The 24,554-nt window shown below is 40.2% G+C and overlaps 1 protein-coding gene, 1 non-coding gene and 1 pseudogene across 2 annotated transcripts in view; all 3 read right to left on the bottom strand.

The window, feature by feature from the left end:
- Positions 1 to 105: 105 nt before the first annotated feature.
- On the bottom strand, positions 106 to 3,951 carry LOC136309271 (exocyst complex component 3-like; annotated as a pseudogene).
- A 7,948-nt stretch (positions 3,952 to 11,899) lies between these two features.
- TRNAF-GAA (transfer RNA phenylalanine (anticodon GAA)) lies at positions 11,900 to 11,975 on the bottom strand. The gene has a single exon. It is a non-coding gene; the product is annotated as a tRNA-Phe (tRNA).
- Positions 11,976 to 13,037: 1,062 nt separating this feature from the next.
- KCNU1 (potassium calcium-activated channel subfamily U member 1) overlaps positions 13,038 to 24,554 on the bottom strand; it is a 141,643-nt gene continuing 130,126 nt past the window's right edge. Inside the window, exons 27-30 of the mRNA XM_066237500.1 lie at positions 19,540 to 19,734; positions 17,280 to 17,404; positions 13,617 to 13,996; positions 13,038 to 13,108 (exon numbers count right to left, since the gene is read on the bottom strand). Coding sequence (XP_066093597.1) covers positions 13,038 to 13,108; positions 13,617 to 13,996; positions 17,280 to 17,404; positions 19,540 to 19,734 — 771 coding nt within the window. The remainder of the gene's footprint in view (positions 13,109 to 13,616; positions 13,997 to 17,279; positions 17,405 to 19,539; positions 19,735 to 24,554) is intronic.

Raw genomic sequence — 24,554 nt, 5'->3', positions numbered from 1 at the left:
GCATAACCTCTCCCTTGCATTAGAAGGGGGTGTGAACTCCGCCACTGTGCCGTGGCTGGGCCCTTCCAGCGTACCAATGTTAAAGGGGTTCAGGAGTGGCAACTTTCACTTCTCGGCTGGTGGAGTAGATGGTGCAGTTAGCAATTCAGTTGGTTTTGTTTTTGCGCATTCAGCTGTGAGTGTGTTAAAGTCGGAGGCTAAGCCACTTTCCTCCTCAGTGGAGGAGGGCGAATAGGGAGGTAGGGGCTCCTCAGGGAGAGGGGTAGCTTATAATATTTTTGGAATAGGGGGAGGGTCCTCGGCGGGAGATAGCTAGTAGGGCAGGAGTGAGACTGAGTGGGAAGGTTTGCCCTTCGTGTACCTCTGCTGAACGGATGTGCTGGAGAGCTCGGACCCAAGTATCAGGATCCCAAAGAGGCACCTCCCGAAGCCAAGGGTTGAAACCTGAGAGGATTTCCTAGAAGTACAAAGATCCTTTTCATTAACTTTAACTCACCTACTCTGTAATAGGGCATAGAGGGCTCGAGCTTGCAGGGCTCAAGAGTGAGGGAGAAGGTTTCCTATTGCAGAAGGTCACTCACCTGTCCCTTGGATGCCGGTTGGGTCCCTGTCTGGGTGCCAGTTGTGGACAAGGCCCACTGGGGGTGATGATGATGGAGGCACAGAGACTCAACTCTGGAGACCAGGTTCAGTGACACAGATCCGATTTATTCAGGAAGTAAGCTAGCTTATATACACAGGTTCAGCCTATAGGGTACTACAGCATGTCCTTCACAGCCAATGGCTGGAAAGGTCAGGGAGCTGCCTGGTTGGCACTGAGTTACTTCCTTACAGTGGGTGAGCTCCCTCTTGGGTGTACCTAGGAAGGTTTCAGGTGCTAGAGTGTTCTCACAGCATTGCATCAGCCACAGCTGCTAGAAATGCACTCTGTGCTCTACCTACAGGCTACAGCAGACCAAGTGATCCTTTGCTCAAGCCAGCAACCCTGGGCTTTAAGCCAGCGTCCTTTGGGCTCAAGCTGGTGAACCTTGCTCAATCCAGATGAGCCCGCACTCAAGGCGGCAACCTTCGGGTTGTGAACCTGGGTCCTCTGTCTCATTCTGACACTCTATCCACTGCTCCCCACCTAGTCAAACTACCTGGTCTTTCTTGTCTGCTTCTAGTGCTTTCCATATCCATACAATGGTGCTTGAAGTGAGAGTTGACATGTATGTGTGGAGCAGCTCAGAGGCCAGGTTTGGAGAAAATAAATCCTCCAGGGCACTGACATCCACTCTGGAGCCAGCTCCACATTCTGCATCATCTCTGAACCTGGGTAGGTGCTTAAGACCCAAGTGAACAGGCTCATGATCTCATTTGTTTCTAGGTCTTCCAACTAGAGGTCCTGTGTCCATGAATGCAGGGCCTTTTGGTACAGGTTCAGAAAGTTTCTGTAAACCTCATAGTAGGGAAGAAAACACTTACCCACGAGGGTTTTGGCAAGATGAGGTTATCCAGGAGGTACTTACTTATGATTTCCAGGTGACAGGCAACCACATCTTGCCAGGCTCCCTGGTGTTTGCCTGAGTGCCCTCAATTCTAGGCATGGTTCTGTCCAAGGTGGCAATCATTTTCTCCTTCCAATTCTTGGACCTTTTGGAAGGAACAAAGCTAATTTGCTTTTTTTGGTCAGGTATGCACCTGCCAATTTTATTTTACCCCTTTTGATGGTCCTGACAAACAAGATCAGCAAAGTAGAGTCATGGTGGGTGGTGACCAGTGACCTCTGCAGCGCCATCCATAGCTGCTTGGTCAGTACATCTGAGAGTCGCTCCATGCTTCTGAGAAAGTATGGATGAAGGTCAAGGTGTGCACATTCCCACTTTTCATTCAGTGCTGCTCATATGTCAGTCCATCTCGGGAGCACTTCCAGTCCCTTAGCTTCTGGTAAGCCTGCAGCAGAGCCCCTTATTTAATGAGGTCCTTGGTCTCCTCACAGTCTAGGGCACTGAAATAGTCTTGAAATTCTTCACAGTTTTAGCAAGGTGGCTGGAAACAAGGCATCCTTCATGCGCTTGAGGCAGCTGACGGTGTTGATGCTCAGACTCCAGTCTTTGCTGATGTCAGTGGATGTCTTTGACATCATTCAATGCATTGTGAGCCTTGATTAGGCCCATGAACACCTCATTAAACTAGATAGGGGCTTTCAATCTGGCCTCTCTTCTCTAATACTGCTCCACTCTGTCCAGCTGTTTCAGGCGCTGAAGCATCCCACCATTCCTTTGGACCACTGTGGGAACAGCCTCCTGGACTGTCTCCTTCAGGGGTAAAAAAGCAAGCAGAATCTCCACACCTGCAATGCTAGGGTTATCCCTCTGTACTCACTCTGCACCTGCCTGAAAGTGTGTCCAATTTCTTGAACATGTTAATAATCACACTTACTTTAAAGTCTTTATGTTATTATATCTAAATCATCTATGGGCTATTTCTATTTTTTTTATGTATTTTCTTTCAGTTTTTGTCATTTGAGTCTCTCCACTATCATTCATGGTAATTATTTACTTATTTATAAGGAAAAAAAAATAGAGCAAAGGAGACTATCAACATTGCCATATCTTAGAAACTTGAAGAAAAGAAGGCTTGCTGGCCTATCTGGAGGCTTACTTAGGTTGCTAGAGAAAAACATAAATTAAGGCAGAGATAAGATGATTCCAACCATTTTATTAAATGCTGGATCATGTGTGGGAAAAAAGTGTAGACACTCTAAATAATGCTAACTTCTGGAAGAGAGGATTAATTTTTTACTTATAAATAGTTATTGTAGGGATTGATCACTTCCATCCAGTCAACAAATGGGAGGCATCAAAGCTGATATCAGACTTTGTGAGAACTGTTCTATTTCTAGTTTGAGCTAATCTTCAAGTAGGACCTTTCAAGGCTCTTACTGAAAGCACAGGTTGTTTACCTGGGTCCATTCGTCTTGCCAGGTCTTGGGTGCCAATTTCCACCTCCCCAGCACTCGGAGTCTGGCAGGAGCTCTGCTTAGCTTTCTAGTTTCATAGCTGAGCCTTTCTTCTTAGCTTCTCAGCCTCTCATGTTCAAAGTATTAGGAATAAACAACTGCCTCTGGGTAAAGAGCAGCACAGAAAGTCATGTGCACAGTTTTCCAAGTCTCTTTCCTCCAAAACTGAGTCGCCTCAATGCCAAGCTGCTTCGATAAACTTCAACTCCAATTATTTTTCCCTCCAGCCCCATGAGACTGCTGAAAGCTCTGTAGCCTTCAAGTTCAATGTGATCTCTTGTTTAGTACCACTTAGCACAGGAATTGGCACCTGCCTTGGGGGAAAAACAGTGTAGAACCGTGAGCTCACCTCAGTGTTTTCCTTTTCTCTTGGATCTTAGCCTTTTAGTTCTTACGGACTGTGTTTTTCTATGATTATTTCAAACAGGTATTTTTAAAAAAACTTTTATCCAGTTAAAACAATTTTTTTTTCTTGGCATGAGGGTTGGTCTGCTACAACTACTCCATCATAGATCTAAACAAAAATTTAAAAGCATAATAGTTTCATATGAAAATCAGAATTTTCAACTTTTCTGAAAATTTAAATAAATAAAAATTAAAAAATTTTTTTTTTCAAAACCCTGACAACACTAGGCCCGCCTTCTTGCATGGAAATAAAGGCTTGAGGCAAGTAGCCCCTGTCCTTTTCATTTCAGATCTATGTTCTTTAATTATCTGGATCTCTCAGGGACCCCTGAGACAAATAAATAAAATAAAATAAAAATAAAAGAGGGTCCATCATCAAGCTTTGTGTAATGCTAATAATATAAAAGGAGGGTAGAATGAGTGTTGTTTCATGGAAGTCAAGGTAAGATGATGTTTCAGGATCAACTGTGCTGAATCCTGCTGAGGCGTCAAGCCAGGCTAGTCCTACTGTATATAATTCTACTCCTCTACAGAGTCACATCCATGTCGTCGTGATCTGAGAAACAGTATTTTTAGCAGCATACTTGGGGGGAGTTACAGGCAGGTTGGGATGGCTTACGGTATGTAGTGAATCAGAGTAGTGGTGGGATTCAGCTGGTTTGCACCGGTTCTGCAGAACCGATACCTAATTTTTTGTTGAGTTCAGAGAACCAGTTGTTATAATAGCACTTGTAGTAAGGATTCTCTCTAAGCTGGGCCCCTGGACAGCTGCCCAATGTTGAAATCACAAATTTACATTCCTTACTCTTTTTTAACGTTCATCTGAGCAACAGCGTATTCTAAGTACCCCTAGTACTGTTCATTCCATCCATAGGTGAAAAAAATTTGAAAGAACTATGCTTGTAATATTTACTGATTCATTTCATAAAACTCATTATACCTTTGATGAAATACTACATCTCAATTCCCTCACGTTCGTTACTTCAGTAAACAAACATATAATGTAAAGAGAAAAAGTGCCAAACAATCAGGGGGTGACAACTTGTATTTTTTTTTTTTTGGTCAGGTATTATTTAATATTTTTTCATTAATATTTTAAGACTCTTTCTTATAACACAATCTAGTTTTGTGTACCTATTTTGATTGTTCTTATTTAAGTATTAAATGCATGAAATAATAAATTACCTTTTGGTAAATCTTTTTTTTATACTTAGAATGGTCATTAGGGCAGAGAACCGGTTGTTGTTTGAATCCCACCACTGGCTCAGAGAGGTGGGAATAAAGTAGGAAACGTAGACAACTACTAGTTAAGAAGTCTGACAGACAGGAAGGCATGAGAAAGGGTGGCGTCAGGGGAAAGCGTGGGATTGAGTGATAAACTTAAGATACCGCCTTCTCAGTGCAGGCAGCCTTTCCCCGCTCACTTGCAAGATGACATGCTGCAAAGATATTTTCTTGGAGACAAGAAAGAGTGAAAGATGGCCGGTATTTCCATATCTTCGAAAAGAAAGTAACAAGTCTTGCTGGGCTATCTGGAGGCTAATTTGAGTTGCTGGAGAACAGAGTACAGGAGGGCAGAGAAAGGGCTGACTCCAACCCTTCACCAGAGCTGAGGAGTCACTGCGTTGTCCTAAGTGATCTAACAATCGGAGACAGTAGCAAAAATTCGGCCTTATTTTTCCTTTTCAAAAACAAGAGGAGGGCTGGGACATCCCCTCTTCGCTTCGCTTCGGGGATCTGTTAATTGGCTCCCTAGTAAAATTACAGAAACAGTCTCTCTGATAATTATCATAAATGACAGAGACAATTGGGTTTTCCTTGTGTTGTCCCCAGGGGACTTGCAGTTAGTTTAGTCTGAATTTAGCATCAGCTGCTCAGGTTTCTTTCTTCTCAGCATGCAGGAGCTGGACTCACTTAGTGTTCCTTCAAACCTAATTAATGTTAGGGCCTTTTTTCCCGGTTCTCTCTCCCATTGCCAGCAGCCTATCCCGCCCCCTGCCTGGTCTCCTCCTCACTTCCCAGCACTCCCTGAGCACGCCAATCCAGAATAGCAAATCAGATGGCTTTCAGAGGTTGGGCTTTTTTGAATTCTTGGCCTGGGAGAAGCAACTCCTGGCTTTGAGCTGTAAATTATTGTTCCTCCAAGAAACTGTGCACCACCTTTCATTGAACTCCAACCTCCCTTAACTTCTTTACAGTTTGAAGGTACTTAGCCTGAGGATTTTATAGTTAATTAGAAGTGTTTGGAATATAGGTCTTAAATAGAAGTTAACATATCAAATAGTTAAAAGTTGGAGGAGGTAGTTTTCATTAAAACCAAACCTCCAGATCTTTTAATTTTACAGAAGCCACCCTATCTGCGTGCATATTTATATATGCATATGTATGCATGTATAGATGATATATACAGGGGATCCTCAGGTTATAACACAGGTCCATATCTATAATAGTGATGTAACATGAACTTTGGTGTTAAGTCAAAACATATCCTAGCCTAAGTAAGTCACTTACATATCCTAACATAGTTGTAAAGCCATAATCTAGAACATAAAAACACAACTAAGTCACAGAAAAAGGAAAAGGACATAGATATAGATATACTGTACTGTACACTGTACTATGTATTCTTTCACAGAGCGCAAACTAGTTCACCCACATGGTCCGTAAGTATGATGCTAATGGCATAAGCTGTAAAACTCACATCTCAATTCTTTTAAGTTTTTATGAGTGTTGTAAACTTGAAACATCATATGTCAAGACTGTTGTAACCCAAGGACCCATGTATATGTAAATGTGTAATGTAAGAGTTCTATATTACATATTTTATGTATACCTGAATAATTTATCTGATAGAGGGCATTTTTGCTATTTTTCAAAATAACAAATGGTGAGTTTTTGAGTAGAAATAGACTCTGGATTTGTGTTCTGGTTTCCTGTTCCAGATGATTACAACGATTATACTGGGAAATACCAAGGGTGATGTGAAATCTCTTTAGGTTTATGTTAGTTTTCTCTATTACAATTATTTCTTTAATTTGTTAAATTGAACAATTATCTCATTAACTTTTAATTAATTTTTATTTAATTCCACATATGCATATAAAGTTATGATTCCATTTCTTTGTACTGATTTATATGTATAGCTCATTTGTTTTTATTGTGGTCAAAACAACATAAAATTTACCATCTTAACCATTTTTAAGTATACTGTACAGATGTGTTAACTATATGCACATTTTTGTACAACAGATCTCAGATCTCTAGAATTTTTTTCATCTTGCAACACTGAAAGTCTATATTCATTGAATAACTCACTTTCCCTTCTCCCAGGCCTTTGGCAATCACCATTGTTTTTTCTGTTTGTAAGAATTTGAGTACTGTAGATACTTCATATAAGTGGACTCTTCAGCCTTTGTCTTTTGTGCCTGGCTTGTTTCTTTTAACTCAGCAATGTTTTCAACCAGGGTGCCATGGCAGGCACAGTTGTTTGCCTCAAGTGTTTCTAAAACATGTAATATCTGATTATTTTGTCAGGGGCACTGACCTCTTTTCCCTTAGACTGTCAAATAAAATAATGACAACAGCCAACACAACAATAGCCATCCAATGTGAGCGAATCAAAATTATATCTACTTTTTTGTTAGATTAACAATAAATATATTTTTGGTGTATCGCAAAATTTAGTAATGTTTGTTTATGTGTGCCGTGAGATGAGAAAAATTGACAATTGTGAGTTAGCATAATGTCCTCACAGTTCATCCATGTTGTAACATACAAAAAGATTTCCTTCTTTTTCAAGGCTGAATTATATGTCATTGTATGTATGTATTTTGATTTTGATTTGCATTTCCTTGATGACTTGTGACTCGTCTTTTTTTATGATTCTTAGCCATTTGCAAATGTTCATTTAAGTCCTTTGCTCATTTTCTAATGGAATTTTTTATGTTATTTGTTGAGTTGTAGAAGATCTTCACAGATATTTTCTCTCATTCAGTAGGTTGCCTTTTCACTCTGTTGATTGTTTCCTTTGCTGTGAAGTTTTTAAATTTGATGTAGTTCCACTTACCATATTTATTCATGTATAAGATGCACCCTTTTTCAAAAAATTTGGGGTCTAAAAAGTGGGTGTGTCTTATACAGTGTTTGTGGCATTTCAACTGCCATAGATGAAACTGAGGACAAGGCAATATATGAAGACAGTGATTCGTCATCAGACACAGATGAGGACAAGCTAATGGATGGGAGTTTTGACAATGATGAGAAGTTGTATGAATTTTATGATGAATAAAACTTGAGCTCAATAACTTTATGTAATACATTTATTTTTCAAATTTTGGGCCCCAAAATTAAGGTGCGTCTTATACAATGGAGCATCTTAAACATGGGGAAATACAGTATATATTTTTGCCTTTGTTGTATGTTCTTTTAGGGACATAGCTAAGAAATCATCACCAATTCCAATGTCATAAAGTATTTCCTCTACTTTTTTTCTAGATTTTTATTGTTTTAAGACTTACATTTAAATCTTTAATCTATTTTGAGTTAATTTTTTGTATACTATATAAGGTAAAGGTCTATTTCACTTTTTGCATGTGTATATACAGTTTTATTTTACCACCATTTGTTGAAGAAATGCTACAAAATTTAATAAATAGTCTTTTCATTGTCATTTGGGTCTCAAAAGTTTGTAATACCCATTACAAAGTTTAAAATTTGACCCATGATAGATGAACTTTTTTGTGTTGTTGTTTATTTCCAAATGTGTTGAAAAATTTTATTTGTTGAGGTCTGGGTATTTGTTACCAGTTTTGAATTGTATTGCAATGTGGTTGGTAAAGTATCGCTTTTGATAACTTCATAAAAAATTAAAATATAACATGTGTGCTGATAAAGAATGTCCACTTGCTGCTAGTTAGGTTAGCTATCATCTATCTATCTATCTATCTATCTATCTATCTATCTATCTATCTATCATCTATCATCTATCATCAGTGTAACACTAATGCTGGACACTGGCACTTCTCCTTCCTCAGTCCCTGCAGCCATGGGCACAATTCCTGGCTGCCTGCTATGGAAGAGAGAGTAAAAACACTGTAGCTAAGGTTTCACTAAGGACAAAGAAACTGTGTCATGAGATATTACCAAGGAGAAACAGAACAGAATGACATGGTCATTTCCCCAACAACCCCTGCTTGCTTGCTTGCTTGCTTACTTGCTTGCTTGCCTGCCTGTAGACAAAGGGTTTCACTTGAGCTATTGCCCAGGGCTTAGCTATGAAAACCATGACTACCCTCAACAGAGTGCAGAGCTTCTGCAGACCTTCCACTATTGGTAACTGGTTTGTATGTAAACAATAAAGGCTATGTTTGCTTCATCTGATTCTCCTTGTGGTTTCTTTGGGCTCTCACAACAACACCAGATCAATTTCCCAGGTCTGCCTCTCTTGCCTTATACTATCTAATCTCTATTCAATCAAGTTAGTCAAAACAATGTAGTTTATACTAGTTTATTTATGTACCAACTTTTCCTGCTTTATCCTCAGTTTCTGACAAAAGTATTTATGTTAAAATTCTTCCCTATAATTGTGGATTTCTCAATTTCTTAATGTAATTTTGTCAGTTTTAGTTTTCTATATTTTAAGGCCTGTTATATGCATAAAGTTTCAAACCTCATATTGTTTGCTAGCTGAAGATTAGTGTTATGGTTATAAAATGAAATCATTTTTCTCAGATATAATTTCTGCTCTAAGGAATACTTTATCTGATACTAGTAGGGTCACTACTTTTGTCTTTATTTTTCTATGTCTCTTTTTCTTCCATTTCATATTTTATGAAGCTTTATAATTTATATAAATAGCATATATCTGTTTTTAAAATCTATTCTGAAAATCTTAATCCTTAACCTAACAAATTTGATCCATTTACATTTATTTAATATATACCTATATTTATTACTAACCCTTTACTTTTTTATATGCAATTAGTTTAATTTGATTTTCTAAAAAAATATTGACTTATATTGATTCAAAATTTTAAATTTTATTTTTTTTGTTTCTTTACTTCTTAGTTTCTATCAATTGATTTAGAAGTCGTATGGTCTTCCTTTTATCTTCAGACTTTATTCTTTATTTTTTTAGGTGCTCCAGTTATTAACTCTGCTTTATTCTTGAACAATGCTATGATATTACAATAATCTTACTTAATCACACCTTTTTCATATTTCTTATTTTGGAGGGGACATCTACTCTATTATCTCCCCATCTGAAAATTGAATTATTGATATATTGAACTTTTTCATTCTTTCCTCTATATCTTAACATCTTTTATATTTTTCATGTATTTATCTCTCCATTTTACATGTTAAGTTAATTCTTCAGATTATCTGTATTTATTTCTCAACCTCCACATTAAAATTTTAATTTAATCAACTATTTCTAGAAGTTTTGATTTTTTAAAACTCTGCCTGCTCATTTTTTCAAAGTATTAAATTCTCTGTTATGACTTGTAATCATACTTTTAAAACTTTTCATCATTTTAAATGTATTCATTTTATGGTCTTTTCCAGGTTGTCTTAATATCCAAAATCTGGGGTCATGTTAACCCTCTTGTCTCATTTGTCTGGTGATTTTCACTTAAAAAGATGATTTCATTTCATTTCTAAGTTTTGATGGGCTTATTGTCTGTTTTAAAAAGTATTATTATTTGGCTCTTATCCAATTTTCAAGGGGTTATAGGATCAAAAAACATCTTTAATTTTTTTTCTTTTTATAGTTATTGAACTTACTGGGGTGAAAGTGCTTAATAGAAGCATATAGGTTTCAGATGTACAATTCTGTAATACGTCATCTGTATATTGTATTGTGTATTTACCACCTCAAGTCAAGTTTCCTTCTATCTCCATTTATCCCCACTTTATTCTCTCCTACCTCCCCACTTCCTTTCCATCTTAAAATCATCATACTGTTGTCTATGAGGTTTATTATTTTTTTTTTGCTAAATCCCTTCAGTTTTTTCACCAGCCACTGAACTCCCTCCTCTTTACAGCTGTCAATCTGTTTTCTGTATCTATAAGTCTGTATCTGTTTCTGTTTGTTAGTTTTCTTTATTCATTAGAGTCTACATATACAGTATAGGTGAATGGTATTTGTCTTTCTTTGGCTATCTTATTTCACTTAGCACAATAGTCTCCAGGTCCATCCAAGCTGTTGCAAAAGGTAAGATTTCCTTCTTTTTTTATGGCTAAGTAGTATTCTGTTGTGTAAATATACTGCAGCTTTTTTATCCACTCATCTAATAATGGGCACTTGTGCTGCTTCCAAATCTTGGCTGTTGTATATAACTCTGTAATGTATACAGGGGTGCATATATTCTTTTGAATTAGTGTTTTGGGCTTCTTCAGATATATTCTCATCAGTAGAGATTAAAATTTTTTTAAATTCCTAGTCTACATATTGTTTACAAACTGAAATTGCTTGCATGTTTTTTTCTTGTCTTCATATCAGTTCTTCTATTAATATGAATTGAACAAGCCTTATGAATTTTGTATTCACTATATTGTCAAACAATATAGTGTTGTGACTTGTATTACTATGTTGCTATCTATAAGTAATGAGTTTGGTCTGAAATTAAAGAATCACTTGACAGCGAAGTCTAGGGGTACTCTGACAATTTTATTTATCCATATTGGCAGTGTGAGAGCTCACACACTGGCTATAGTTGCCTATACCTCAATATTTCTTTAGTCATGGTTCTGGTATGTATTTCAATAAAATACTGAATAATAATGAATTTCTTATTCTAATTTCTCTGCTGTGTTGAAATGAGGTTTAACTCTGGAGAACTAAGGTTAAGACGCTAAACAGATTGGCCAATATGCATACAGAAGTGGATTTTTGTGTTTTGAGTATATGTAGGGCACCTCCATACTTTCTCAGAAGAATTTAGTTTCTGCTAAACCTGCTTCTCTGTGTATAAAATGGCCCAAGGAATGGGGGAAAAGAATGGTATTGTCTTTGCAGTAGATGTCAGCAGCATGTCGTTCTAGGACATGGACCATTATCCCTTCCTTCCCTAAGGACAAGTCTTCCATTCATGAGCATCCAGCTCCTCAGCCGTTGATAGTGGGATAAAGTGGTCAAAGCTGAGCCTACTATATATATATATATACATATATATATGTGTGTATATATATATATATATATATATATTTTTTTTTTTCCTGAAGTTGGAAACGGGGAGGCAGTCAGACAGACTCCCATATGCGTCCGACCGGGATCCACCCGGCATGCCCACCAGGGGACGATGCTCTGCCCATCTGGGGCGTTGCTCTGTTGTAACCAGAGCCATTCTAGCACCTGAGGCAGAGGCCATAGAGCCATCCTTAGCACCCGGGCCAACTTTGCTCCAATGGAGCCTCGGCTGCGGAAGGGGAAGAGAAAGACAGAGAGGAAGGAGAGGGGGAGGGGTGGAGAAGCAGATGGGCATTTCTCCTGTGTGCCCTGGTCGGGAATTGAACCCAGGACTCCTGCACTTCAGGCCGACACTCTACCACTGAGCCAAATGGCCAGGGCCCCACTATATATTTTATTTTAGAAATTAGGATTTGAAATTCAGAGACAGGGCAGTTAAATATTTCATGCATCTATAATTCCACTTATAAATTTAAAATTGCAGAAAGTATACTCTACCATTTATATGTGTAAAGAAAAAGATGAAGAATACAGGTAAGCTTAGAAAAGAAAAAGAAATTATTTCTTTGCTCTCTGACAACTTTCCTTACAATCACTGTTTTTTATATAGATTAAGTTGATTTCATTACAACCTAAACTTAACCAATATATTTCCTTTAAATGAAAATTTTTTGTTGTTTTATTTCTTGTATTTGTACTCTTGAAGGCATAATGTGTATAAGTGCTAGAGTCAGATACATGATGATTTGATCACTTATTAGTTAAGTATTCAATACAATAATTAAGACACAGTCATACTAAAATTTGTTGTTTATCTGAAATTTAAATTTAACTGGATATGCTTTATTTGGCAACTCTATTTGTGACATAGTTTCTTCCTTTGTAAAATATAGGCAATAATACCAAATCAGAAAAGATGTTGTAAAAAAAAAGTCAAAGACATAATAAACATTATGTAAAACCATTTATGAGAAATATGGTTTCTTATTCTTTCCTCTTCCCTTCTACATATGTGGTGTCTATATAACCCAAGAAGACATTGTTTATGAAACTCCTCATTATAGGATCACCAGTTGGGAGTAAATGCTTCCTGGATATGCTTAACTTTTGTTTCCTATGTTTTGTTTCCTATGTTAACAGATTAATATCTAGATCAAATGACATAATTGATGATGAGGTTTTATAGAGCAGTAGATTGGTTCTTTTTGGAATATGGGGAAATGTTTTATAATTTTTATGCTGTATTTCTTTATTCTTGATTCTGGGAGGTTACATATTTCAATCTACTTCACTTGACTTAGGCACCCCATCCCAAGATACTTTAATATTTATTCTTGTGCTAAGCATATACTTAGGTCTTAGTTTTATATAAATCAGTTTCCAGTTCAAACTGGCACCCCATCCCAAGATACTTTAATATTTATTCTTGTGCTAGGCATATACTTAGGTCTTAGTTTTATATAAATCAGTTTCCAGTTCAAACTGGCATCTCTCCACATGGTCTTTTTCACCTCCTACAGAGAGTGATAAAGAAAGAAAAAGCATGAGAAAAAAAAGAGAAGATGATAATATATTAGTTTGCTATTTGCCTGTCTGAGGGAAAGAATGGAACTTTCATGATTTGGGGGCTCTTTATTTCTTGTCTCCTGTGTCTAAGTCCTTTTTATTTCTGTTTTGATCACTTATCATATATTCTCTGACTGGAGGAAACCAGACATGCTATAGGACTGCTTTAACGCAGCTCAGATTAACGTTTTCTTCTCAAAGGACACAGAACAATTACTTCTCCTTACAGAGACATTTTTTATAGAAGATATGTCTTTATTTATCGTGCCAGAATCAGTAGGATTGGATCAGCCCTTTGCTTCTTCCCCTTTGCTTGCTTGTCAACCACTAAGCAATGCAAATGACATGCTTTCATTTTTAGTTTCCCTGTTCAAAGATGACATCTCTGGAGATGCCTTGTAAGTAGTGAGCTAGAAGGTTGTGGAGACCGTCAGCAGGTCTAGAATGAATACATACTGTCACTCTCCATAGAGGGCTCCTTCATGTCTTCTTTCCCATTTTCCCTCACAGTTTCACCTTGATGTGTCTGGACTGAGAGTTCATCGTTCTGAGTCAAAATGGATTGCTTAGAAATACTAAAGGAGATAGCTTTTGACTTCAAAATACAGTCTGGTATATTCATTGGCTGTGTTGTCCTCTGGCCAACTGGGTCCATTGTGGGAGGACAATTTATGTGTGCAGGTGCTTCTGGTGTCACTGGCATTATATTTGTAATTTCATAAGAACCTTGATATGCAAGACTATCGTTTTTGTAATAAATGTTGAAAGGGATGGCACAAAACACAAGATCTGAGTGCAGCAGCTTAAATTCATTGGCTGGCCGGGTGATCACAAACCTGTAAGAAAAGGCAAAGATGAGTCTGAGCCTCTGCAGCTGGGCCAGCATGGCTATAGGCATTGCCCAAAATAGGGCAGTCATTTTGCGGGTCAGGAGACTTTCTTTTTTACTTTGTTTCATTATTGTTGTTGTTTGTTTTGTTTTGTGAATAACAAGTGTCTCTGGCACAGTGCAATAGGAGAGGTCCTAGACTAGAATCTGGGAGACTAGCTTTAACCCTGCCTCTGACTCTAACCATCTTTATGCATGGCATATCCCTTCTCTGTGCCTTGCTTTTCTCATTATTTTAATAGGAGAGGGATAGGGCTGTAGTTTGGACTGATATATCTCTAAAGACCTTTCTGATCCCAGGTTCTTTCCTTTTAATATCCACTACAGCAATGAATTCAACCGGCACGATACTGAGCACTTAGCCAAGCTTTATCAAAACTGGACCATCATTAGGCCCTGGCCGGTTGGCTCAGTGGTAGAGCATCGGCCTGGCGTGCAGAAGTCCCGGGTTCGATTTCCTGCCAGGGCACACAGAAGAAGCACCCATCTGCTTCTCCACCCCTCCCTCTCTCCTTCCTCTCTGTCTCTCTCTTCCCCCCCCCCTCCCCGCAGCCAAGGCTCCATTGGAGCAAAGATGGCCCGGGCGCTGGGGATGGCTCCTTTGCCTCTGCCCCAGGCACTAGAGTGGTTCTGGTTGCGACAGAGCGATGCCCCAGAGGGGCAGAGCATCGCCCCCTCGTGGGCAGAGCGTCACCCCCTGGTGGGCATGCCGGGTGGATCCCGGTTGGGCGCATGCGGGAGTCTGTCTGACTGTCTCTCCCCGTTTCCAGCTTCAGAAAAATACAAAAAACAAAACAAAACAAAAAACTGGACCATTACATGAAAATTCCAAATACTTCCATTCTGGTTTAAGCTTACCCTAATACATATCTAACCAACTTTCTCATAGAACGTAGTTTAGTCAATGAAGAAAAGAAAATTTTGTATTTGAAACCTTGACTGGCAAGTAAATAGTGAATGTAGATGAGTCTTAAAGAACCCCCTGAGCCTGGACCTGCATGGAAAGAATATAGGGAGCAAGGATGCCTCACACAGTATCAGGCACATAGCAAATCCTCGATAAATGTGAGTTACATTAATTAATATACCAGTCCTCCTGTCAGAACCCTGAGACAGAATGAACATTCATGACTTTCAGCCTGCGTTTATTCATCGGTGCCTCAAATAATCACCTCTCCTTTCCTAAACACCAATCTTATTGCAACACTGACTTTATTTTACTGACTAATCTTTCCACTTTTATCTCTCCCACTGAGTCCCCTATAACTTCTATAATATTCTAAACAAGACCTACTATCATCACATACTCCCTTTAAAACAGAAGTCTCATTTTCTGAGGTCCTCTCAAGGATGGGCTGTACTTTTTCCCAATTACCATGATCCACAGGTTTTCCAGAAGTGTCAGGGGAAGGGGATGAAGCTCAGGCATTGAGAGAGAGAGAGAGAGAGAGAGAGAGCGAGAGAGAGAGAGAGAGAGGAGAGAGAGAGATGGGAGGGGGGAGATCAGTATCATTCATTTTATTCTTCCCAATGCTGCTTCTGAAACATCATTCCTCCTCACCACCTTTGTGGTTCGTGTTCTACAGCCCTTTCACCCTCCCTCTTGACTCATCTGTGTCACATATGGCCCCCCATGTTTATTTAGGTGATTGGCACTTGGGACACCTTTTCTTTCAAACTCTAGTGCCCCCATCATCGTACGTACCTGCAGTGTCTATGTTATTTACAATTCCAACAGCCGGACACACTTCTTTGATTTTCAGTACCTAGTGATTTTTACCTCCAAAGCACACATTCATGGCCACATACTGGACATTATAATTTCTTGGTATGTCTCACTTCTAAAATCTTATGCTTCAGTGTATCACTGTCTGTCCACAACTTTCTATCATTCTTTCTCTCTCATTCCCCTACTCTGAGTACATCTACTCTTCAACTTTGTCAGGACTTCCAACCTTTGTCCTTTCATATCCCAGTCTAGAACTGCTCTTACAAACGCACTGTAAATGGCTTCCCTCATTCCTTTTAGTAATTAATCTAAACTTTTACCTCTTTCTCAACTCTTTGTAATACTTCCTCCTCCATCTTTTCAGCAATGGCTATGCCTGTTTTCCAGCTTCTTGGGCTAAGAACATATAAGCATTTTGCACTGTCTAACCGCATCAGTTTCTGAGTCCCGAATACAGAAGCCTTCTGCCTTACTTCAGCTGAACTGATCAGATCTCTTCAGAGAAATTCCAGTGTTACATAAAAATTCCCTTAAACACACCCCTTGTTTATTGCTATATTTGCCTTAGTGTTCATCCTTTTCCTTCGTTTCTCCTATGAGCAGAGAGGTTATCTTTTAGTCTATTCAAGCCAACTCCATTTTGAATAATTTGGCTTCTTTCCCCTTCCTCCTGGACCAGGTTCTGTCAGTCTATTCCCACCCTATTTATTTTTATTTTATCCTCCTCTACTGACTGCTGTCCAGTCTCACTGTGCAAAGCATAGATCGGGTCTACACTGCTATGTGTCGCTTTTCTCCTCCTATCCTCTACATATATTTCCTGCCTCTTCCCCACTGATGTCAGATTGATCTTTCTTTAAACTTAAGTTTGAATAAATAGTCTTAGCTGGATGGTTCGGTTTATTAGAGCATTATCCCAAAGTTTAGACGTTGCCCATTTGATTCTTGGTCAGGGCATGTACAGAAACAAAACTATGTTCCTGTTTCACCCTCTCTTCTTCACTTTCTCTCCCTCTAAAATCAATCAATAAACAATAAAAACATTAAAAAAAAGAAAAATGTGAATAAATAACTCCCATAAATTATACATACAAAGCACAGTGGCTAGAAAAGAGGCACCCAGTAAATATTTACCCAGCATAAATCTTTTCAGTGTGAACAGTGGTATTTAGCTTTAAAAAGTTACACAGACAAAGAAGGGATAAGTTACAAAACAAAACAAACAAAAACCAAACCAAACAAAAAGCCCTGGTTCAAAATCTGCGTCTACGTTTCAGTTCTCATGGGGACAGACGCACTACTCTTACATTGCTTACGCTGGATCATAACTGCCAGGGTTTATTCACATCATTTATATTCATTATTCCTTATTCCTACATCATAGTCTCCTTCTTTGCATCCTTCTTTGCCACTGTGGACCCTGAGTTCTGGACCTCTCTTTCACACCGAATAAAGTAGCTTTGGCTTTTATGATTGGTCACATGGCTACCAATTTCCAAACCAGCATACTCCCCTTCTGTGTTCCATGTGGTGCTTCTCGTCATCAATCATGCGGTATAAGCCAAGGCACAGGATTCCAAACTTATCTAATAATGCACAGAAAACTTGCCCAAAGGTCTTCTTTGGCTGGGGAGAGAAGATCGAAACTTATGTCTGTTGGCTCCTTAAACAAGCAATGACAACCACGTACTGGCTTATCATTTCCTCTTTCTTGTTGTAGAAGTTTGGAAGACTTTACAATTGTTTTCTAATATCTTTACAGTGGCAATGTCAAGTGGCTTGGAAGTGAGAGTAATGATTAGTCCCTAGCATCTAATCGCAGTGATTGTTTTTTATCACCCTGGTCTTTCAAGAGCCCCTGGTGAGTGTTGTGTGGTCTGTCAGTATGCTCGCCTTTAGTACCACTGCTGCTGTGGTAACCAGGAAGAAGCAACAGTGAACCCAGATTGGAACATTCCATTTTCAGGGTATGTGAATAGTTGGGATGTTAAGTGACCTCTGAGACAGATCATCTTATCCCACTCTACGAGAGCTCACAGCACTGAGCACTCCCCTTGACATTGCTCTCAGGCTATAGCCAACAAAGGCACTACAAGTGGATGCCAGGTTCAAAAGAAGCCGCTAATGGGTTCAGTGAAGTCAAAAGAGACCAGACTGTCTTGTTCTGTGGGTGACTCTCCACTCCCCAGGACAAGACCTAAGTGAAGAAAGAAGTGTGTTGGCCAGTTCATGTCACCTCTGATACCTACAGGACATTGACAGTGGCTGTTATCCTGGGCATATAATCACTCACAAGTCAACCTTAGGTGGGGAACCCAGGACCACAAAAGTGCAAGGGGACAGACCATACCGAGGGAGCTCCGGTATTGTCTGCATGTGGAAGTCAGATGCACAGAGCATGGGGCTCGCCCTTCTGCCTATATCTGTTGAGGCGAAGCAGGCACAGAGGCTGGAGGAGCCTGCGTCTTGTAAAGGGGGTTCTGCTGATATGCTCTGAACCAACAAAAGATGCTTCCGTATAAAAACCTGCCCCTAAAATGACACTATAGAGCTAAATGCAATGCCAATGAAAGCTAAAGCAAAAGGCACCACATTGATAATAGATTACTCATTCCCATGCTGGACTCTACTTCTGAACCCCAAATGCCCAGATGCTCCGCTGGGATCTGCCAGAATGGTTGTCTTCTACCTGGCTGTCATCTACTGTTCACCAGCTTCTTGGGCTAAGAACACGCAAGCATTTTGCACTGTCTAACCGCATCAGTTTCTGAGTCCCGAACACAGAAGCCTTCTGCCTGACTTCAGCTGAGCTGATCAGATCTCTTCGGTGGTTCAGATGTACTGAGAGAGGCAGCACTAATGGACAGTGTGGTTTTGCATAAGCACTTATTTCTCTAGGCTTCCACTTCCTGGCCTATTCAGTGGGGTTAATAACAATAGCTACCATGTAAATCCTTGGCCAGATTAAAAGAGAAAAAAAAGGAAACAGACAGGCACAGAGAAATGCTCTGCAAACATTACAATTATTATTAATACACTTGTCAATGTATAAGTTATTGGACCTCTCTGATGCTTCCTGCGGACTTGGATTTTTTTTATCTGAAAGATGAAGGTAATGACAACTGCTTTATTTACCTCCTGACATTGTTGAAACAAAAATAACATGTGGAAATGCACTGCAAATTGCAAAATACTCTATGGTTAAGAGTTGTATGAATTTGTTGTCATTGTATTATTATTTCTGTGCTACAGGCCATCTAGGAAACCAAATAGCCTGGACCATTTTCAGAAACTCAGAGATGTGAGGAAGTAGAAAACTCTATTAAGAGTAGACTCACTTCACCCTGGCCGGTTGGCTCAGTGGTAGAGCGTCGGCCTGGCGTGCAGAAGTCCCAGGTTTGATTTCCGGCCAGGGCACACAGGAGAGGTGCCCATCTGCCTCTCCTCCCCTCCCCCTCTCCTTTCTCTCTGTCTCTCTCTTCCCTTCCCGCAGCCAAGGCTCCATTGGAGCAAAGATGGCCCAGGCGCTGGGGATGGCTCCTTGGCCTCTGCCCCAGGCCCTAGAGTGGCTCTGGTTGCAACAGAGCAACGCCCCAGATGGGCAGAGCATCACCCCCTGGTGGGCAGAGTGTCGCCCTCTGGTGGGCATGCCGGGTGGATCCTGGTCGGGCACATGCGGGAGTCTATCTGACTGTCTCTCCCTGTTTCCAGCTTCAGAAAAATACAAAAAAAAAAAAAAAAAAAAAAAAGAGTAGACTCACTTCAATGTCCAAAAAAATGCTTTGGTTTAAGGACAGAAGCCCTAGCTTACAACGCTTTTTTCCAGACAAAACTGTAGTGCAGGATTCATTTCTCGGATGGATTTGATCCTTATCCAAATGTTGTTCGATCTGAGAACTCATCCCTCCTGTCACCAGCATCTGAACTAATTCCAGGACGTGATAATTGTAGAAGGCCTGAAAAGCAAGGACAGGCCATGTGTTAAGTCAGAAAAGCCAACTTCTAAATGGTGGATTTGTATCTTCTTGGCAATTTTGTGGTCATCACTGGAATGAACCCGATGGTGTAAGGCAGTATCTCTTACTATCATTATTAAAATCAACTAAAGGCTGACAGTTAGATAGGGCACTGGGTCAGGCAAAGTGCAGAGAAAAGAACACTGACCCAGTTCCTGCTCCCTTGGGGGTTACACTGTAACCAAGAAGGAACTGAGTACTGTATTTCCAAATGTATAAGACATGCCATATTTTGAAAAATTTGGGCTCTGAAAATTTAGCGTGTCTTATACAGTGGTTGTGGCATTTCAAATGCCACAGATGGAACTGGGGACGAGGCAATAAGCGATAATATAATTACACTGACATCAAGTAGCTCTCCTTTCCCAAAAATGACCAGAGAAGTATGTCAGGCCACATATGCCCTAGTAATCATCAACATATATCTTAAAATATGTATTTGATGAGACTTCCATAGATTTTTCTTTAGGGGACTACTGATATTGTCATCCATACTTGAATCTTCTGGATGTGAAGCTACTGATACTCCTTTTGACTGTGAGTTCCTTGAAGACAGGTGTTAACTTATGTCTTATTAATAGTCAGCTCTCCCATGGCTCTTAGCATATACTTCATAAACTGTAGCTATTGAATGAATAAGTGGAAGTTTAAAAATCTTTGACATCAAAATGAAACCGAAGGAGGACATGTGGGCTGACTTCTTATTTTAAAACAACCTGAGTCCAGACTGAAGGCATTCCCCTAGGCATGGCCTCCTCACATCTCTCCTTTGTTCCCACAGCTAGCACACACAAGCCTCCCTCCTGGAATCCAGGAGGCAGGAGAGGATGTAAATCCAGGTTGAGCCAGAATCCACTTAAGAACAAGTGGCCATAGTGTTCAGTGATCAAACATAATGCTGTTAGAATAATTCTCCACTGATTAAAGAAAAGGAGTAAATTCTAGGGTTATCCTGGTGTCAGGGGCTCTAGGGAAATAGGTACTTTACATATTTAACTGAGAGAGGCTTAGCTTTTTCAGTTTTGACATCAAAAGGATTGCAACTCTATATTGGGGACAATAATAGGATTTACATGTCACCCTTACCCTGTGGGCTCATCTTATATTTTTATCATTTGGGATTCTGAGGGATTGTCCTTCTAGAGGTCTCTTTCATTTTTCATTTCATTCCTCCCTCCCTCTTTTATTTCTCAAGAAAATACGAAAGTTGAAAAATGTTTGAAATATTTTAGGACGTCTAAACTTAAACAGTGTTTCTAATACAATTCTACTGACTAGAATTTGGACTTCCAGTGTGAGAAAATGTTGTAGCCCTCAGTGTTTATATAATACTTCTAGCTACAATTAAGCTTGAGGTCTGTCTCACGATATAGCATACTATTTAATAACATAGGTAATAAGATTTTAGTCACTGCTGCTTTTTATTCTGAGAGTCTCAAAAGGCCTTACGACCAAACATTTCTTTGAGAAATACTTCTAATTGAAAATGAGGTCATATGGTAGGACAACCGCAACTAACCAGATGAATGACCTTGATGTTGTTATTTCACTTCTCTGGGCCTCATTTTTCTTATACAGAAAGGGAAATGCTCCCTAATTCGTGTGCAGTTCTGAAGTTTTCTTCAGAAACATAAAACCATATGGGAATCCTGCTTTATGGTCCTGAGTGTTACTTTATATTTTAATTTTTATAGCATTGAATCGAGAGAGAATTCAAAGTGGATCTGAATCATACCTGATAGGCACGTTTTGCCAACTGGGGCAGGAGTATACATAGTATACCAGGAGATACTTGAAGCCATAGTGTCAAGTGAATCAAGAGATTTGGAGGGAAACCACATTACTTTGTGTTGAGAGAGAAATTCCAGGTATATCAAGGGAAAGTAGGGAATCTCTGCTGAAAAACTTTAGTGACAAGTTCATACCACCTCATCCAGGCTTTGTTCTGTACTTGGGACTTGTAGGCTCAATCTGCTTTGTGTTTCTTAAAGGTGAATTGGAGGAAAAGGTAGAGAAGCCCTGTTATGTCTTCTGAGTACCCACTAGAGGGAAGAGGGCCCTTAAGTGTTAAGTTGGAAATAGAGTTCACCAAGCTGGAGTCGAGACTGGTGCTCTCATCTTATTTCAGAAACTGCTCAGGTGTTACTTGACTTTTCCTTGAGGGAGTCTGTCCTGAATCCATCTGATTTAGCCTTGCCCTTTTAGGTAGTGTATGCATCAGAGATTTTTTTTTTTTTTTTCTGAAGTGAGAAGTGGGGAGGCAGAGAGACAGATTCCTACATGCTCCTGACCGGGATCCACCTGGCATGCCCACTGGGGGGGGGCAATGCTCTTTCCATCTGTGGAGTTACTCTGTTGCAACAGGAGCCATTCTAGTGCCTGAGGGAGAGGCCATGGAGCTATCCTCAGCTCCCAGGCCAACTTTTGCTCCAATGGAGCCATGGCTGTGGGAGGGGAAGAGAGAGATAGAGAGGGAAGAGAGGGGGAAGGGTAGAGAAGCAGAGGGGCGCTTCTCCTGTGAGCCCTGGCTGGGAATTGAACCTGGGACTTCCACATGCCAGGCCAATGCTCTACCACTGAGCCAGCCAGCCAGGGCCAGAGAAACAAACATTTGATTCTAATTATAACCTTGGACTGTGTAACACCAGAAATACATTTGTTGGTGCATTAAACCTGGGCAGCAGGTTTGAAAAGCTAAACCCAGAAGATGTTCTCTGGAGAGGGGAAATTATGGGACAGAAAGGGGCTTGCAAAATGGGACAGAATGGCTGACTCCTGTCTCCTATGCCGGACTCCTGACTGGAAATTGAAAACCTGTCTTCAAATAGAGAACAACATTCTGGTTCTTTTCTTTTATGTCTCTCTGTTGGTCATATGGTCTAACTTCTAGAGAGTGGTTTTCAAAGGCTTTTCAACAGCAGAAATCCTTCTACAAATAAAAAATTACATAGGAGGCTCATACAACCAGAAGAAGGCAGACTTGTTCTGACTGGAGGGTAGAGGTGGGTGGGAAAGGCGGGGTGGGTGCAGCCCAGTCTCATCTTCTCTGCCTGTCTCCTCAACAACTCTGGAGCACTCTGGGAGACAGGCTCCTTTAAGCAGGAGGAGTTCAATGTCAATGCACTGGAAAAACAGTCATTATTACAGAGAGCGATTTCTGGAGTGGCAGTTTGTGGTAGTGAGTTCTGACTCTGTAATCATTAAAAATTTGGGTCTGAACATCAACTTGTCATCTGTGAGTGCACATTGTTTACCCCTCTAAGCCTCAGATTCTTCATCTATAAAATGAAGCACATAACTGTATTCTCCTAATTGAGTTGACAGGAGAATTAAACAAGGCAATGTAGGTAATGAACTTAGCAAAGACCTTTCCTCAGAGCGAGTGATCGAGATGTAGTTATTACCGCTCCTATCATGATATTGTTCTGATTATTAATACTAGCTCAACAACAAACTGAGCAGAAAGAATTGACTGGAGGTCTGTGTTGGGAAGGATGCAGGTGTGATCTGGAGGCAGAATGCCGTGATCGCTAGTGGTGTCTTCATGAGAGACTGCTAAAAGGAGGGCAGACCCTGGCCCACGAACTGCCATGCTCACGTGAGCGAAGGTCGAGGCTTTGCTTTCCTCCTGCATTTCTCTGCGAGGAGACACTTTGCTATGGATGGAGCATAAAATGGGATGTTAGAGAATATAGTCTGGAGCCACCAAAGTGGCCCCAAATGTTTCTAGTGCAAAAAGACAAATTTTGTCTTCCTCTCTGAGGCTAGCAAGCAGGTATAAAGTCAGGAGGCTGACCAAGATCAAATGGTCCTCAAAAGAATGGAGACGATGGAATAAGAGGCACAGGCCTGTACTTTGGGCTCTTTCTGTGGGGCTGGATAACAGGAAATCACTCCCACCCTTAGAAGGCTAAGCTGAGTAAGCAGTACCTGGCGCAGGGGAGGAGGTAAAAAAGAGTGGGCAGGGTTGCCTCACCAGGTGGTGGCACAGCGGATAGAACATGGACCTGGGATGCTGAGGACCCAGGTTCAAAGCATTAGGTTGCTGGTTTAGTGTGGGCTTATCAGCTTGAGTGTAGGGTCACTAGCTTGAGTGAGGGATCATAGACATGACTCTGTGGTTGATGGCTTGAAGCCAAAGGTCACTGGCTTGAGCAAGGGGTCACTGAGTTGGCTGAAGCCCCCTGGTTAAAGCATGTCTGAGAAAGTAGTCAATGAACAACTAAGGTGCTGCAGCAACAAGTTGATGCTTCTCATCTCTCTCCCTTCCTGTCTGTCCGTCTCTGCCTGTCCCACCCCCTCTCTAATAATAATAATAATAATAAAAAACAGAATGGCCAAGTTTCTCTGAAGGTTTGAATGTTTTCAAAGGTCTAGCTCAGCTCAAATGACCAGAGATTTGGGGCCGGAGCTCCAACAGTATTAAGTGGTATCATTTTGCTGTACCATACATCAGTAAAGATTCCAAGAGCTGAGAGACACAAGACCAGTAAATAAAGATTTAGATGTTCAGGATCCAAGCTGGCCCCCTCAACAGAAAGGATGTCTTCTAATGAAGGTCTATGGCCATGATCATCCATATTCAGGTGACCACACGGCACTCCTAAACTAAGCACTTACCAGGAGTACTTACAGGCAACGTGACTTGTGACCTCCTGTGAGTATACCGTGAATCAGCCACAACATGTGGCTTTCTCTCCCTCCACAAACTTTATTGTGAGCCCTCAGAAAACTAGTGCGTGTTTCCATAGCTCCCTTCC

This window comes from Saccopteryx bilineata, chromosome 6 (genome assembly GCF_036850765.1).
Source record: "Saccopteryx bilineata isolate mSacBil1 chromosome 6, mSacBil1_pri_phased_curated, whole genome shotgun sequence".
Lineage (NCBI taxonomy): Eukaryota > Metazoa > Chordata > Mammalia > Chiroptera > Emballonuridae > Saccopteryx > Saccopteryx bilineata.
The sequence above is the reverse complement of the archived record's forward strand: the minus strand, read 5'-3'. Positions and strand labels throughout refer to the sequence as shown.